Here is a 19,341-nt window from a genome sequence, read left to right as displayed (position 1 = left end):
ATATACAGGGGGCACCGGTACAGGGTCAGTGTGGAGGCTATATACAGGGGGCACCGGTACCGGGTCAGTGTGGAGGCTATATACAGGGGCACCGGTACCGAGTCAGTGTGGAGGCTATATACAGGGGCACCGGTACCGAGTCAGTGTGGAGGCTATATACAGGGGGTACCGGTACCGAGTCAGTGTGGAGGCTATATACAGGGGGCACCGGTACCGAGTCAGTGTGGAGGCTATATACAGGGGGCACCGGTACCGAGTAAGTGTGGAGGCTATATACAGGGGGCACCGGTACCGAGTCAGTGTGGAGGCTATATACAGGGGGCACCGGTACCGAGTCAGTGTGGAGGCTATATACAGGGGGCACCGGTACCGAGTCAGTGTGGAGGCTATATACAGGGGGCACCGGTACCGAGTCAGTGTGCAGGCGTACAGGATAGTTGAGGTAGTCTGTACATGTAGGTGTGGGCTAAGTGACTATGTATAGGTAACAAACAAACAGCGAGTAGCAGCAGTGTACAAAAGGGAGGGGGGGGTCAATGTAAATTGTCTGGTGCAGTAGCAGAGAAAACAGTCTATAACTTGGGTGACTGGAGTCTCTGACAATTTCATGGGCTTTCCTCTGACACCGCCTATTATATAGGTCCTGGATGGCAGGAAGCTTAGGTCCTGGATGGCACTACCTCTGTAGTGCCTTACGGTCAGATGCCGAGTAGTTGCCATAACAGGCGGTGATGCAACCGGTCAGGATTCTCTCGATGGTGCAGCTGTATAACCTTTTGAGGATCTGGGGACCCATGCCAAATAATTTCAGGAGGAAAAGGTTTTGTCGTGCCCTCTTCATGACTGTTTTGGTATGTTTGGACCATGATAGTTTGTTGGTGATGTGGACACCAAGGAACTTGAAACTCGACCTGCTCCACTTCAGAGGAAGGTGTTTAGGCCCAGGGTCCTTAGCTTAGTGATGAGCTTTGTGGGCACTATGGTGTTGAACGCTGAGCTGTAGTCAATGAACAGCATTCTCACATAGGTGTTCCTTTTGTCCAGGTGAGAAAGGGCAGTGTGGAGTGTTATTGAGACTGCGTCATCTGTGGATCTGTTGGGGCGGTATGCAAATTGGAGTGGGTCTATGGTGTCCGGGAGGATGTTGTTGATGTGAGCCATTACCAGCCTTTCAAAGCACTTCATGGCTACCGACGTGAGTACCACGGGGCGGTAATCATTTAGGCAGGTTACCTTCACTTCCTTGGGCACAGGGACTATGGTGGTCTGCTTGAAACATGTAGGTATTACAGACTCGGTCAGGGAGAGATTGAAAATGTCAGTGAAGAGAATTGCCAGTTGGTCTGCGCATGCTTTGTGTACACGTCCTAGTAATCCGTATGGCCCAGCGGCTTTGTGAATGTTGACCTGTTTAAAGGTTTTGCTCACATTGGCTACCGAGAGCGTTATTACACAGTCATCCAGAACAGCTGGTGCTCTCATGCATGCTTCAGTGTTGCTTGCCTCGAAGTGAGCATAAAAGGCATTTAGCTCATCTGGTAGGCTCACGTCACTGGGCAGCTGGCGTCTTGGTTTCTCTTTGTAGTCTGTAATAGTTTTCAAGCCCTGCCACAACCGATGAGCATCAGAGCCGTTGGAGTAGGATTCAATCTTAATCCTGTATTGAAGCTTTCCTTGTTTGACGGTTCGTCTGAGGGCATAGCGGGATTTCTTATAAACATCCGCATTAGTCTCCCGCTCCTTGAAGGCGGCAGCTCTAGCCTTTAGCTCAGTGCGAATGTTGCCTGTAATCCATTGCTTCTGGTTGGGATATGTACGTACGTTCACTGTGGGGATGACGTCATCGATGCACTTATTGAGTAAGCCGATGACTGAGGTGGTGTATTCCTCAATGCCATTGGATGAATCCCAGAACATATTCCAGTATGTGCTAGCAAAACAGTCCTGTAGTGTAGCATCCGCGTCATCTGACCACTTCCGTATTGAGCGAGTCACTGGTACTTCCTGCTTCAGTTTTTGCTTGTTAGCAGGATTCAGGAGGATAGAATTATGGTCCGATTTACCAAATGGTGAGCGGGGGAGAGCTTTGTATGCATCTCTGTGTGTGGAGTAAAGGTGGTCCCCCTGGTTGCACATGTGACATGCTGGTAAAAAATTGGTAAAACTGATTTAAGTTTCCCTGCATTAAAGTCCCTGGCCACTAGGCGCGCCGCTTCTGGGTGAGCATTTTCTTCTTTGCTTATGGCCTTATAGAGTTGGTTGAGAGCGGTCTTAGTGGCAGCTTCGCTTTGTGGTGGTAAATAGACGGCTACGAATAATACAGATGAGAACTCTCTTGGTAGATAGTGTGGTCTACAGCTTATCATAAGGTACTCTACCTCAGGCGAGCAATACCTTGAGACTTCTTTAATATTAGACGCACCTGCTGTTATTGACAAAAAGATACACACTCCCACCCCTCGTCTTACCAGAGGTAGCGCCTCTGTTCTGCCGGTGCATGGAAAATCCTGCTAGATTTATATTTTCTGTTTCTTCATTCAGCCACGTCTCGGTGAAACATAAGATGTTACAGTTTTTAATGTCCCGTTGGTAGGATAATCTTAATCGCAGGTCATCAATTTTATTTTCCAATGTTTATCTTCCATTCTTCTTGCTAACACGCAATGGGAGTTTACTCGCTCGCCTCCGGATTCTCAGAAGGTGATTAGCATGTGAAGCTACATGGCACGTGAACCATCTTCTTTTACAAGCTGATTAGCATGTGAAGAGTGACTTCAGTGGTATCCCAGCCAGTTCTCTCAAACAAACACACCTGTTCTGGTTTAGGAGCTCCTAATGTTCAGCACACACAGCAGAGACACTCAGACAGGTTTGACTGTCTGCAGGTGGTGATGTCATACACAGAGCCAAACACGTGTAGTTGTCTGCATCAGACAGACGAGGGCAGCACTGAAAACACAGTCTGTCTGTCATAGGTGCTGTTTGATAGGGTGATAGACTGATGTAGGTGCACACACGTGCACACACACACACACACACACACACTGAGCTGAGTGGACAGTTTGGGGGTGACTGGCTCCTGCCTGGCTTTAGGCAGAGCTGAGTGTGCTCATTCCTGCCTCCAGACAATAGTGGGGGTTTATGGCCAGAGAAAGGAGGGCTGCCGCCCCAGAATAGACCCAGGAGCCAGGGAGACTCCCCAGCTGAGCTGACCACCCGGCTGGACACATGTGGGCCTGTGGTGGGGCTGAGGACCGAGAGATGGAGATGCACTATCCTCATCTCTACATCTCTCTCTGATTCTCTCTCTCGCTATGTGGATATAGATGTAGGGTTAGGGACAGCTGTCATGCATGCACTGATCAATCCGTTAGGACAATCATCAGGCATGTGTCCATGATGAAGGGAGTCACATCATACAGGTCTTTGATAAGGCCCCAATGATGGGCAGTCACCTCTGAGGCCCCTTCAGATGGGTAGGGACAGAAGGCTGCGTTCTCTGTGCCACTCGCTGCCCCTCACAGCAGCATGTGACCCTGGGGACAGGACAGGACAAGCAGCAGTGGGCCCATTGTCCGTGATGGTTCTGGTAGAGGGCATGGTACTGCCGGTCCAGGCTGGGGGTAATATGAAAGCGGTACCAGGCAGGCCAGGACAACAGAGCCGATTGACACACTGTGTAGCAAATGGAACCCTATTCACTTTATAGTGCATTACTTTTAACCAGGGCCCATGGGGCTATAGTACACTATATAGGGAATAGGGTGCCATTCAGTCCTTACTGCAGCTGCTGGGCTGGGGGTTGAAGGGGGGGAGGGGGTTCATCATAATAGGGCCCTTGTTTTGGCTGTAACCCCCCCCCTGCCCGACAACTCAGAGAACAAAACAAAACACCCACCGGGATGATGCTTTTTCTGATGAGATTGTTATCTATGATGCTGAATGGCTGTATAGTTAAGACAGGACATGTCTTTCAGTAAAACACCGTAGTTGTCCCTGTACTGTTTCTTACAGCAGTGTCCTCCTTTTGGAAAAAGGTATTCGCGAGCCAAAAGGTACACTGGCTGTGGTACAATTGTCTGTCCATAGACAGTAAAACAGAATTCTCTCTCTCTCTCCGTAAATCGGTCCTACAGGAGTATGGAGGTTGTGTATCACCCTTCCCCTTCTGTCCTTCGCTTGCTTATCCATCTCTACTCTAATGACAGGGCTTTTCTTATGACATCCATCTGTCTATGTCCCTAATCTGATTAACTCATATGAGTCTACCCCAACACTTTAATTGGCTACACTGGTTCAATCCCTACATTTAATTGGCTATGCTTGGCTTGTCCCCGATTGTGTCCTGAGTCTCTTGACCTTTACTGCTCCTGTGTTCGGATTGATCTACGACCTTCCTGCCCTGTGATCTGATTGGTCCCGTCTTACTGCCCCGGCGATCTGATTGGCTCAGTCTTAAAGGGATAATCCACCCTAGAAATGAAATGCGACGAGATACTTCATCATGATACGGTTCTCGTCCCTGGAAATAGGGATAACAAACTATCACATTTCATGACGCTTTTAAAACAATTACCTGAACACTCCAAATCGCCAAATAAGCAAATAGGGGCATACTTGTAGAACACATCCACCTGTCTATGTCGTCACAACAAAGTCTATATTTTGTTGAAATGTCCTTAAAGTTCACAGTGCACCTTCAAATTAATAACCTTTCTTCCTTCAACGACCATGGCACAAACCTGTTTTCTCCTCAAGTTGCCATAACAACCGGACTCACACAGCTTTGCGCTAGAAATGCAATCGCTACCATGTCGAACATGGTGATATTGTAACTCCTAAGTAAAGCAACACCTTGCGGCACAACGCCTCTCCCCTATTAGACCTAGATAGTTTGTGTGTATGTATTGATATGTAGGCTACGTGTGCCTTTTTGAAATGAATGTAGTTCTGTCCTTGAGCTGGTCTTGTCCATTAATGTTCTGCATTATGTCATGTTTCATGTTTTGTGTGGACCCCAGGAAGAGTAGCTGCTGCTTTCGCAAAGGATAATGGGGATCCTAATAAAATGCCAAAATTGATAGTGCAGTTTGTTTCAGCGATTTTACAACTAGCTACTGTAACTACTTCACATGCTGATATTGACTTTGGTGCTATTGTGTGTAGCAATTTTTTAGCGAGAGCATTGCATTATGGGGTTTGTAGTCGACCTGAGCACTGCAGATTTCTACAAGTATGTTTTTTGCTTCCTAATTTATTCTAAACGACGAAATGCTATTTTTCTTCACAACATATGTTGCTCTCACATATTAGCGTTATTTAACAACGTAAATCATAGCAATCTGTAGATTTGAGTGGATTATTCTTTAAAAGCCCCAGTTGTCACTGTCTGGTGTCTTGTCCAGTGGTGGTACCTTGAGGCTGGTGTGCAGGGCAGACTCTGGTGGGTAGACGATGAAGTGGCGCAGCGTGAAGCCGAAGCCCTGTGAGTTCTTCTGGAGTAGTAGCGTCCGGGGACCCTGCCAGCCAAAGCCAACCCCCTCTCCTCCCGCCCCCATCGCAGGCCGAGGGTTGTCACCGGCCGAGGAGAGCCCATCTCTCCAACCCTTTGCCTGTTAAACAGAGAGAGAATAAAAACATGTGAGACTCAGGTCATACCCCCAAAACAAATCACTTACGTCACTCCCAACGGTCAACACTCCATCAACACTTAACCAGTTCCTCCTTCCACCAAGTATTCCCAGGAAAAACTTTCATAACTTTATGGAACTGGAACAAAGGTCAAACGACATCCATGCTACAAGAGCCAGGCCTCAGAGTGACATCACCACTTAACGGGCTGCTGGTTACTTCATTAGTGACTTCCCCTGCAGGCAAGAATAGGAATGTGTCTGTTTCTGTCCTGGGAGACTGGCGGACAATGAGTGTAGGTGTGTATCCATATGTTTTAATGCTAGTAGGTGAGAGTTGAGCACGGCTGGCCCATAGGGTCAGGCAGTCCCCACATGGCACCCAGCACCACAACAATGTCCCATAAACCACTAAGGGGTCCTGGGGGGTGCGGCCGCTGTCAGGAAGAGCCCAGGTCTAGACGGAGGGGAGCGGGGGGTGTTCCGTCCTGAGCTCACCCAGGAATGTCCTGAGCTCACCCAGGAATGCTCAGGACGGAACTCTAGACAATTAAGGAATGTCTGTAATCAATCAGGACTGACCTTGGTCACCTTGCACCAGCGTGGTGTGAAAGGGTCAGGGTGAGCCTGAGTAGATTTCCACTCATTTTCCCCAAAGAAGGCAAATAACAAACATGACAGATACACGTGAGAACTAACACCCTGATGCTGCTGCTCCAACCCACATATTTCATTCAAACACAACCACCTGACCAAACAGGGATGGGAGGGAGACAACCTTCCTAAACGTAAATGAGCCTTTACCTCTGGACTCTTCTCTATGGAAGTCCAGTTATTTAACTGTACCGGTGTCTCTCCTCCTGACTCTCCACTCTGAGGGTGTGTGTGTGTGTGTGTGTCCATATGTTTTAATGCTAGTAGATGAGTGGTGAGCACGGCTGGCCCCCAGCTGGCTGTAGCCCTTCATACTCGTACCAGTATGCGTGTTGAAAATGGCAGATTTGGACACTGACAAGTGCCTAAATTGGAACGCAGTGGCTGCACCCTAACATGCAATGCATGACATCAGAGCTCAGGGTCTCCACTTCGACAGCACTTTAAGGGTTTTGACTGACATCCGTTCTGAACCTGAGCACCTGGTGATGAAGTTGGCCCCCATCTCTCCCACTAATTGGGCAACTCTGGTTGTCGGAATGAGGGAAGTAAATGAAGAGGACTCAACGTATTTTGAAAGATGAGAAGTTGACAGTGATAATAAATACTGCTTTGACGTCATACAAGTGTGCACTTCACATTTCGTTGTGATTTATAATGGACCGTTTTTGGATTGCGTAAACACCAACGGTAGTTGTGTGATGGCGGGGATGCAGGGTTGTGTTCCAACCAAAACGACTACAGGTGTGCTCTAGTTCCTCAACGGCACAGCTAGGAGAGCTCATAAAGCACCTTATAGTTGAAGACTCTTCTTTGAGTCATAAAGTGCATTGAAACGACTTAGGAACACTTTGGAGAGGTGTTTGGCCACATGGAGACACCAGTCAGTCCTCTGACTCAAACCCATGTTTCTTTTTATGTCTTATGTTGCATCTTCCCCACATATTCCAGGAATATTCTTATCATTTTACTGAATGTATTCAGAGTATTTTCAGATTTCGTTATAAACAAATGCGGCAAAAAGGATAGTAAAAGCGAAACGTCCATAAAATCAACAGAGTAATGTTTGGATTCAGTTTTGTGTCAGATGAACTGTCCTCACCTCTGGTCTAATCATTTCGCCATAATCTCCAAATGGTTCCCTTTGAATTGCTACCATGGTTATGGATATGCTTTCCATATTTCTTCTGTAAAAAAAAACATTTAAATTCAGCCCTATCCATATAGGTTAGTTCCCACGCGTGTAAGGGGTTAACCCCCAACATAAACCCTATATTTCACTTCCTGTGCCCCTTCCCCCCCCCCCCTCCACACTACTCTGACCTCGCAGGGCCAATCACCCGGTCCGCTCAACAACAGGAAGTGGCAGGCTGGGGACAGGAAGTGTGGTACCGTAGAGGAGGGATAACCAGGCATACAGAGCACCTATAAATACAAAACCCCAGGGGGCTGGGTGTTTGTGCTCCCTCCCTCCCATTCTACCACTCTCTAATCTCCTCCCCTCCACCATCCCCACATATAAATTCTTGCCATATGATCCAGCTGGAGTGACCATTACAACACATCCTCTCTTTGTCCTCCTCTCCTCTTTCCTGCTCGATGCACAGCTCTCCATACAGGTGATGATGTAACCTTGTTCTCACCGTTTCACAATGCCCAGGCAACTCTCCCACATTTCATAAACAGATGAGAGACGAGAGGCATGAGGATAATAAGGGAGAAAGTTTAAATGAGAGATGCATGAAAGTGAGGGAAGAGAAGGGAGCTGAAGAGAGTGAAAATGAAAGAGTAGGCTTAGGATATGAAGAGAGAAAGAAAGAGACTAGCCAGAGGGAATTCCAGAGGGAGCGGTTGGTTTGAGGCATGTTGAAACACACACTGACGGGGCCTGGCAAGGAGGGGGGTGAGGAGAGCGATGGAAGGAGAGAATGATAGAGAGAGGGAAGGAGCGAGTGGAGAGGGCAGGAGCGAGAGCAGGCTGGGCCAAGTGCGAGACAGGTTCCAGCACGCTGGTTTCGACCGCACAGCCCCTCCCGGCGCTGAGAATACCAAACCCTGTGATTACCCCAAACACACAGAGACTGAAGCTCTGGGCCAGAGATGATTCCCACTGCATGTCAGCCTGCCTGCCTGACCCTGAGTGTGTTGGTGACGTCTGTGACTGCCTGACTATTCTCCACTAAACACCCCCACAACAAGTCTCCATCTAACTACAGTAGGTTACACTCCAGCCTCTAGGTTACACTCCAGACACGAGGTCTAGCATCATTGATTAAACTTACATCTGTCTGTCAGCTTATGTAAAACCTGACTGTATTTAGGCTATATCTAATAGTCTTTCCATGGCCACTCTCTCACCAACCTCCTAGATGAGGAAACCTTTCTCTAGTCTAGCTAATCCAAAAGGGGAACATTTGGCACTTCACTCTGCACTTCTCTGACATCTGCCTAGATCTCTCAAATCAAAGTGTATTGCTCGCGTACACAGATTTGCAGGTGCAGCGAACACGCTTGTGTTTCTAGCAACGACAGTGCAATAATACAACAATACACACATAATCCAGAAAAATAAAAGAAAGAAATTAAGATATATCAGAACGAGCAATGTCAGAGACCGGCATATAAATATATACGTATGCATATAAATATAGTGGTGTGTAAAGACAGTATGGACAGTATATGAATAGAAATGGTGTGTACAGCCGTAGTTACATAGCAGTGATTCTAGGACAAGCTCACATGAATAGGCTAATCATGATACGCAAATGACACAATACGGAGCCCTGCCACATGCCATTAATTCGGATAATTAGCACTAAAGGCACCATAATGAGAACTCCTATTAAAATGCCATGTGGGGCCACCAGGAAACCATACACAATATTTCCCATCATTCCTATTAGTCTATATTAGAGGTCGACCGATTAATCGGAATGGCCGATTAATTAGGGCCGATTTCAAGTTTTCATGACAATTTAAAATCTGTATTTTTTTTGGGACACCGATTTGGCCGATTATTATTATTATTTTGCCATTAGTTAAGAACACATTCTTATTTTCAATGATGGCCTAGGAACGGTGGGTTAACTGCTTCGTTCAGGAGCAGAACGACAGATTTTTTACCTTGTCAGCTCGGGGGATTCAATCTTGCAACCTTACAGTTAACTAGTCCAACGCTCTAAACACCTGATTACATTACACTCCACAAGGAGCCTGCCTGTTACAATAATGCAGTAAGCCAAGGTAAGTTGCTTACTTATCTTATAAAAAACAATCAATCATAATCACTAGTTAACTACACATGGTTGATGATATTACTAGTTTATCTAGCGTGTCCTGCGTAGCATATAATTGATGCGGTGCGTATTTGCGAAAAAGGACTGTCGATGCTCCAATGTGTACCTAACCATAAACATCAATGCCTTTCTTAAAATCAATACACAGAAGTATATATTTTTAAACCTGCATATTTAGCTAAATGAAATCCAGGTTAGCAGTCAATATTAACCAGGTGAAATTGTGTCACTTCTCTTGCGTTCATTGCACGCAGAGTCAGTGTATATGCAACAGTTTGGGCCGCCTAATTTGCCAGAATTTTACGTAATTATGACATAGCATTGAAGGTTGTGCAATGTAACAGGAATATTTAGACTAATGGATGCCACCCGTTAGATAACATACGGAACGATTCCGTATTTCACTGAAAGAATAAACGTCTTGTTTTCGTGATGATAGTTTCCGGATTCGACTATATTAATGACCTAAGGCTCGTATTTCTGTGTCTTATTATGTTATAACTAAGTCTATGATTTGATTTAGCAGTCTGACTGAGCGGTGATAGGCAGCAGCAGGCTTGTAAGCATTCATTGAAACAGCACTTTCGTGCATTTTGCCAGCAGCTCTGCTGTTTATGACTTCAAGCCTATCAACTCCCGAGATTATGCTGGTGTAACGATGTGAAATGGCTAGCTAGTTAGTGGGGTGCGCGCTAATAGCGTTTCAAACGTCACTCGCTCTGAGACTTGGAGTAGTTATTCCCCTTGCTCTGCATGGGTAACGCTGCTTCGAGGGTGGCTGTTGTTGTTGTGTTCCTGGTTCGAGCCCAGGTAGGAGCGAGGAGAGGGACGGAAGCTATACTGTTACACTGGCAATACTAAAGTGCCTATAAGAACATCCAATAGTCAAAGGTTAATGAAATACAAATGGTATAGAGAGAAATAGTCCTATAATTCAAAAAATAACTACAACCTAAAACTTCTTACCTGGGAATATTGAAGACTCATGTTAAAAGGAACCACCAGCTTTCGTATGTTCTCATGTTCTGAGCAAGGAACTTAAACGTTAGCTTTCTTACATGGCACATATTGCACTTTTACTTTCTTCTCCAACACTTTGTTTTTGAATTATTTAAACCAAATTGAACATGTTTCATTATTTATTTGAGGGTAAATTGATTTTATTGATGTATTATATTAACTTAAAATAAGTGTTCATTATTACAAATACATTCTTAAAAAATTGGCCCATTAATCGGCATTTTTTTTTTTTGGGTCCTCCAATAAATCGGCGTTGAAAAATCATAAGCGGTCGACCTCTAGTCTATATAACCACATCGTGTTGCTATTGGGGTGGGCAGCAGACAGGTGTCCATCTCACCATTACTCGAACATTCATATCAGGCAGTACATCCCCAGCCTAGCGACGGTAGTTATGAAGTGATTGTTAAGCTATATTTAGTTCAGCGGTTGCAAATGATGGTGAAGAAAAGGAATGCCTGAAAGACATCACACACACACACACACACACACACACACACACACACACACACACACACACACACACACACACACACACACACACACACACACACACACACACACACACACACACACACACACACACACACTGGGGGAACAATGGTCTTTCAAACAGTTGAGAGCTGCATCCCGTTTGAAAAGTTGGGCTTTACAGAGGTTTACAAACGCTGACACGCTTTTAATCCAGAGACCCACTGTCCGCTCCGTAGCACTGGTCTGAGAGCTGGACGGATGGGTGGATGGGGGGCGGATGGGTGGATGGGGGACGGTTGGGTGGATGGGGGACGGATGGGTGGATGGGGGACGGTTGGGTGGATGGGGGACGGATGGGTGGATGGGGGACGGTTGGGTGGATGGGGGACGGTTGGGTGGATGGGGGACGGTTGGGTGGATGGGGGACGGATGGGTGGATGGGGGACGGTTGGGTGGATGGGGGACGGATGGGTGGATGGGGACGGATGGGTGGATGGGGGACGGATGGGTGGATGGGGGACGGTTGGGTGGATGGGGGACGGATGGGTGGATGGGGGACGGATGGGTGAATGGGGGACGGATGGGTGGATGGGGGACGGTTGGGTGGATGGGGGACGGATGGGTGGATGGGGGACGGATGGGTGGATGGGGGACGGATGGGTGGATGGGGGACGGATGGGTGGATGGGGGACGGATGGGTGGATGGGGGACGGATGGGTGGATGGGGGACGGATGGGTGGATGGGGGACGGTTGGGTGGATGGGGGACGGTTGGGTGGATGGGGGACGGTTGGGTGGATGGGGGACGGTTGGGTGGATGGGGACGGATGGGTGGATGGGGGACGGATGGGTGGATGGGGGACGGGAGAAGAGAAAGGGGTACAAACTGAAGAAGTGACAAGCACTGCTACTTTAAGGTTCAATAGTTCTTCCTGGTCAGATCAGGAAAAACCCAGGGCCCTAGCTACTGTGTATCAAAGGCCCTCCCACCTCTATCATTGTCTCTACTCCAGCTCCTCTCCAAGCCAGAATACATCCTAGTTCAAACTAGCATGACAGCCGACATCTGACTGTGTGTCGGTACAGTTGAAAAGGCCAGCCGCACCATGGCAGCCTTATAAACACATACAGTATTTCACAATCAAGTTTAAACAGTCATTCAGCAAACCTGACGCACAGCTTCAACAATAACGTCTCTGTCTTTTACACAACCGTCTGAATTCCACTGTCTGTGTGTGTGTGTGTGTGTGTCTCTGTGTGTGTGTGTGTGTGCTCAAGAACCTGTCTGAGCCCTCTGTCAGATCGAGTCAGTTGATGTCACATCAGTTAAACAGGGTTTTCTCCTCGAGCAACTCTGCTGAATATGAATCTCCAGTAACACATACCCCCCTCACCCACCCTCCCCAAAACGGTCTCTAACCTACACCCCGTGGGGGAAATAGGTAGGACTGGAGTGCCGAGGCTAGCACTACATTACTATCTGCATAATTATCCTCTTATTGTTTGTCTAACCAATGAAATTGTCGAACCTGAGCTTTCAATCTACGTGTCCGTAATAAAGCCATTTTGTGGAGGAAAACGTATTCTGATTGGCTGGGCCTGGCTGCCAAGTGAACTGTAAATTGTTGCATGCTGCATTTATATTTTTGTTCAGTATACTTCCACAGATCCGAGCCATAATAACCCAAACTCTCCTTTCAACCCTACACTCAGTGGCATACAGGCAACAGTAAAGTCTATCAGGCTACTGGATGGATCAAAATGTGTCTACTCCCATCAGAGAGAGATACTGAGAGATTCCAGGACTGATGCTGTACACATTACTGGTGTTACTATCCTAGTCAACACAATTACAGAGGGAGCAGGCTGAGATTACAGGACTGATGCTGTACACATTACTGGTGTTACTATCCTGGTCAACACAATTACAGAGGGAGCAGGCTGAGATTACAGGACTGATGCTGTATACATTACTGGTGTTACTATCCTAGTCAACACAATTACAGAGGGAGCAGGCTGAGATTACAGGACTGATGCTGTACACATTACTGGTGTTACTATCCTAGTCAACACAATTACAGAGGGAGCAGGCTGAGATTACAGGACTGATGCTGTACACTAAACTGGTGTTACTATCCTAGTCAACACAATTACAGAGGGAGCAGGCTGAGATTACAGGACTGATGCTGTACACATTACTGGTGTTACTATCCTAGTCAACACAATTACAGAGGGAGCAGACTGAGATTACAGGACTGATGCTGTACACATTACTGGTGTTACTATCCTGGTCAACACAATTACAGAGGGAGCAGGCTGAGATTACAGGACTGATGCTGTACACTGTACACATACTGGTGTTTACTAGTATCCTGAGATTACAGGACACATTACTGGTGTTACTATCCTAGAGAGGCTGGAGCAGGCTGAGATTACAGGGCTGATGCTGTGATGCTGTACATAAACTGGTGTTACTATCCTGGTCAACACAATTACAGAGGGAGCAGGCTGAGATTACAGGACTGATGCTGTACACATTACTGGTGTTACTATCCTAGTCAACACAATTACAGAGGGAGCAGGCTGAGATTACAGGACTGATGCTGTACGCCATTTCTCAACTGCTTGTCTGAGAGAGAGACAGAGAGAGAAAGCAAACACACACTGCGCTTCAACACACGCAGGCACACACACACACACACACACACACTGAGTGCACATGGATTAGAGATGCCCTGAAAAATGCAGGCCTGGAGGGCGCATTGTCCCTCCACCCCCCTCAAACTGCCACATAACAAGCCCCTTCATCTGCCTTAACTCACTAATTCGTAACACCCCTCCAGGGGGAAACAGTCAATATGGCACAACCCCCTAAAGAGGACAACACAACTATAGCTGATGCTTAATGATTACTGCATTATTGTCGCTCACATTCAGCATCACACTGCCACATACAAACCAGTGGAGGCTGCTGAGGGGAGGACGGCTCTTAATAATGTCTGGAACGGAGCGAATGGAATGGCATCAAACACATGGAAACCATTCATTGCGTTCCAGCCATTACCCCGAGCCCGTCCTCCCCAATTACGGTGCCACCAACCTCCTGTGACCGACAGAGAAAAACACGTGAGGAGAAGCTCTATCTCGCTAACACACAAACAAGCATAAACACTGCACAATTTGCAAAACACCAGTTCCACATAACTATATGGATACCTCAACTGAGATTCTGAGGTAGACCCACAAACCTCCACCTTGCAGGGGTGTGGTGGGCACTGGGCACAGTCCTTACCCTGGGCTGGTGAGAATGTTGCTGGGCACGGCTGCCGACCAGGACTGGCCTCATGGTGGGGGCGAGGGCAAGGGGGCACCACGCAGCACTGCCAACCAGATACAGCGAGGCTCGGCGGCACTACAGTCCACTCCTACGGGATTCTGGAAGCACCACTCTGACCTAGTTGGTAGAGCAGGGTAAGGGGGCATAGCCGCGGGCATGGGGGCACAGAGATTACCCAACACGGGCCGACCCGATTCCAACATGGGCCACACACAGGAGGAGGCAAAGTCTTGACACTATCGCACAAACACGCTATTTTCCAGTAAATTACGCCGGTGTCAGTGTAACACCTACATCCTCTCTGGCCAAGTCATACTTCCATTGAGATGAACCAATCAGTGAAAGCAGAAGCCAAGAGGGCTGAGTAGCTCTTCAGATGGACCAAGATTATCCCTGAAAAGAAAGAAAAAATCCCAATAGTTCCAACCAACTCAGTTCAGTCTAGTCCCCTGTTCTCCTCGGTGTTCCTCTCCATCCTGATGCTGGCACGTCCCCAGATACATGCCTTTAGTTCCACATCACAGTCTCAAACTCCAGACCTCCAAGGACGTGAAGGAGCTTTCCAAGGCACACACACTCACGCGCACGCTGGGGGGTGCACGGATGCCGCGGTGAGGCGTCCTAGGCCCTGAAATGATATTAAAGACGTCCTGGAGAGCAGATGTACGCCAGAGTGGTAGCAGAGAGGTATAGTTTCCGTACAGACAGACAGACGGTCTGACTGACTGACTGACAGAGCGACTGACAGACTAACTGACAGTGCCTCTCCTCTCCCAGCACAGCAGTGTCCTTTCCAGTGGTGTTCAGCAGGACACAAAGCCACTGTGTCTGTCAACCCCCCTAACACACAAACTGTCACAGCTAGAGAGCTGGCTCCTCTGTCTCCTCTGTCCTCCCTCCTCCTCTCGCTCTCTCTCTTTCCCACCTTCCCTGTCTCGCTCTTCCCAAATCTCTTTTTTTCCCCTCCCTCTGTCAGCCTCCAGCTCGCTGTCCGGCTTCACTTCTACCAATTCATCCTTCGCTCCGTCTCCGTCCCTCGTCCACGCTCTCCCTCCTCTGTTCCCTCCTGTCTGCACTCTGCTCCGTGTGATCCCTCACTCCACGATCATTCCAATCTGTCACGCAAAATCCACTTTGAGAGAGCCAAAAACACACACAACATCCAACATGTACACTGTGAACACTGAGGGCCGGGCCCCGACACTGTGCTCCACTCTTGAAGTCCGGATGGAGTTTAACTGTAGGCTGGTGATGTGGTCTGCCTAAATCCAACAGCAGGTCCCTGTGGCTCTGTCCTGCCCTGTGTGTGTGTGTGTACAGGGAGTTTAGTGGCGCTTGTGTATGTGTGAAAGAGACACAGACACCGTGACACAGCTATGATGCCAGCACTCTACTTCCACCCCCCCTCCACTCAGGGGCCCCATCAAAAAAAGTCAGATTTCAAACACAAAGAAAAGAGACAGAGCACAACAGAATAAAACAGCTGCAATTGGACATCAATTTGACACTCCCCCCCCACACTAAGTCATGAATTCACACACAAACACTAAAACAAACAGTGACACACACGGCAGAGTTCTCACCAAACCTCCAAGGGTCCTGAGTGGCAGGCAGGTGACCATGGTGAGTCTGACAAAGCTACGGCTTCATGCCCTGATCCTCTCTCCAGAAACTCACTACATAGACCTGTTACAGGTGAGGTTAGACTGGTTTCACCTGCTGCCACACAGTAGGGCAAGCACCAACACGACCACAACACCGGAACACACACGGTACACACACTCTCTAAAACACACACACACACACCGTGCTCTCCAGACACACACAGAAAATACACTTTGCAGACTCACCTAGTATATGTTGAAATACAATAAACATCAGTGGAGGCTGGTGAGGGGAGGACGGCTCATAATGACGGCTGGAACGGAGTGAATGGAATGGTATCAAACGCATGGAAACCATGTTTGATGTATTTGATACTATTACCACCTGTCCTCGCCAATTAAGGTGCCACCAACCTCCTGTGATAAACACCCACCAGCTATACACAATACAACATGTGCAGACGAACAAACTGTACACAAACACACTACACAAAAGGGAATGCTCCTTCCACACACAGACACACACGTGGTCCATAGAGTCACACACGTGTATAAATACACTGCTGGGGTGTAATTACGCTCTCATGAAGACTCAAATCTTATAGGCTGTGGGCTGTGCTGTGACTGTGGGCTGTGACCGTGAGGGGTTGTGTTCAGCCTGTGGTCAGACCGGAGGTTTGGGTTCTGACGGACTTCCAAGCAGAACCCGCCCAGGACCGGACTGAGAGACACCGGGAGCGGACGGAGAGACACCGGGAGCGGACCGGGAGCGGACGGAGAGACACCGGGAGCGGACGGAGAGACACGGGAGCGGACGGAGAGACACCGGGAGCGGACGGAGAGACACCGGGAGCGGACGGAGAGACACCGGGAGCGGACGGAGAGACACCGGGAGCGGACGGAGAGACACCGGGAGCGGACGGAGAGACACGGGAGCGGACGGAGAGACACCGGGAGCGGACGGAGAGACACCGGGAGCGGACGGAGAGACACCGGGAGCGGACGGAGAGACACGGGAGCGGACGGAGAGACACCGGGAGCGGACGGAGAGACACCGGGAGCGGACGGAGAGACACCGGGAGCGGACGGAGAGACACCGGGAGCGGACGGAGAGACACCGGGAGCGGACAGAGAGACACCGGGAGAGGACGGAGAGACACCGGGAGCGGACGGAGAGACACCGGGAGCGGACGGAGAGACACCGGGAGCGGACGGAGAGACACCGGGAGCGGACGGAGAGACACCGGGAGCGGACGGAGAGACACCGGGAGAGGACGGAGAGACACCGGGAGAGGACGGAGAGACGGAGACACCAGGACGGACGGGACACCAGGAGAGGACGGAGAGACACCAGGAGCGGACGGAGAGACACCAGGAGCGGACGGAGAGACACCAGGAGCGGACGGAGAGACACCAGGAGCGGACGGAGAGACACCAGGAGCGGACGGAGAGACACCAGGAGCGGACGGAGAGACACCAGGAGAGGACGGAGAGACACCAGGAGCGGACGGAGAGACACCAGGGAGGACGGAGAGACACCAGGAGCGGACGGAGAGACACCAGGAGCGGACGGAGGACACCGGACGGAGAGACACCAGGGAGCGGACGGAGAGACACCGGGAGCAGGACAGAGGACGGACGGAGAGACACCGGGAGCGGACGGAGAGACACCGGGAGAGGACAGAGAGACACCGGGAGCGGACGGAGAGACACCGGGAGCGGACGGAGAGACACCGGGGAGCGGACGACACCGGGAGCGGACGGAGAGACACCGGGAGCGGACGGAGAGACACCGGGACCGGACGGAGAGACACCGGGACCGGACGGAGAGACACCGGGAGCGGACGGAGAGACACCGGGAGAGGACGGAGAGACACCGGGAGCGGACGGAGAGACACCGGGAGCGGACGGAGAGACACCGGGAGCGGACGGAGAGACACCGGGAGCGGACGGAGAGACACCGGGAGAGGACGGAGAGACACCGGGAGAGGACGGAGAGACACCGGAGACACCAGGAGCGGACGGAGAGACACCAGGAGAGGACGGAGAGACACCAGGAGCGGACGGAGAGACACCAGGAGCGGACGGAGAGACACCAGGAGAGGACGGAGAGACACCGGAGCGGACGGAGACACACCAGGAGCGGACGGAGAGACACCAGGAGCGGACGGAGAGACACCAGGAGCGGAGAGACACCAGGAGCGGACGGAGAGACACCAGGAGCGGACGGAGAGACAGGAGCGGACGGAGAGACACCAGGAGCGGACGGAGAGACACCAGGAGAGGACGGAGAGACACCAGGAGCGGACGGAGAGACACCAGGAGAGGACAGAGAGACACCAGGAGCGGACGGAGAGACACCAGGAGCGGACGGAGAGACACCAGGAGCGGACGGAGAGACACCAGGAGCGGACGGAGAGACACCAGGAGAGGACGGAGAGACACCAGGAGCGGACGGAGAGACACCAGGAGAGGACGGAGAGGCACCGGGAGCGGACGGAGAGACACCGGGAGCGGACGGAGAGACACCGGGAGCGGACGGTTAGACACCGGGAGCGGACGGAGAGACACCGGGAGCGGACGGAGAGACTCCGGGACCGGACGGAGAGACACCGGGACCGGACGGAGAGACACCGGGAGCGGACGGAGAGACACCGGGAGCGGACGGAGAGACACCGGGAGCGGACGGAGAGACACCGGGAGCGGACGGAGAGACACCGGGAGCGGACGGAGAGACACCGGGAGCGGACGGAGAGACACCGGGAGCGGACGGAGAGACACCGGGAGCGGACGGAGAGACACCGGGAGCGGACGGAGAGACACCGGGAGCGGACGGAGAGACACCGGGAGCGGACGGAGAGACACCAGGACCGGACGGACAGACACCAGGAGCGGACGGAGAGACACCAGGACCGGACGGAGAGACACCAGGACCGGATGGAGAGACACCAGGACCGGACCGAGAGACACCAGGACCGGACCGAGAGACACCAGGAGCAGATCACTCAGGGGGGACGTCCCATTCAGAAAAAGACCACAGTCAGATGGAAGCTTCAGAAGGGGACTGGCCTTGACAGGGGATACTGTGTGTATGACATCATAAGCTGGCACCCCCCTACGATGAGCCTACCTGGTTCAATCAATGAAAACGATCTGCTTATCACAAGTGCAGCATTGTGAGAGACTCAAACTGAATTTTGCCGTAGAGTTTTGCCAATAACAGACAAGCCCAATTGGGAACAAAAGATCACTGTCTATCCCTCTCTTTAGTGACCTGTGACGATATTTACAAAAACAGGAGAATGAGAAGCAAGCAACGGAAGAGCG

General features: G+C 50.2%; 1 protein-coding gene across 1 annotated transcript in view; it reads right to left on the bottom strand.

Moving 5' to 3' along the window:
- LOC123999112 (rho GTPase-activating protein 23-like) overlaps positions 1 to 19,341 on the bottom strand; it is a 78,878-nt gene that overhangs the window by 33,577 nt on the left and 25,960 nt on the right. Inside the window, 1 exon segment of the mRNA XM_046304529.1 lies at positions 5,415 to 5,612. Within this exon segment, the coding sequence (XP_046160485.1) occupies positions 5,415 to 5,612 (198 nt within the window).

This window comes from Oncorhynchus gorbuscha, linkage group LG16 (genome assembly GCF_021184085.1).
Source record: "Oncorhynchus gorbuscha isolate QuinsamMale2020 ecotype Even-year linkage group LG16, OgorEven_v1.0, whole genome shotgun sequence".
NCBI classification, from domain to species: Eukaryota; Metazoa; Chordata; class Actinopteri; order Salmoniformes; family Salmonidae; genus Oncorhynchus; species Oncorhynchus gorbuscha.
Note: the sequence above shows the minus strand (reverse complement) of the source record. Positions and strands in the feature narration are given on the sequence as shown.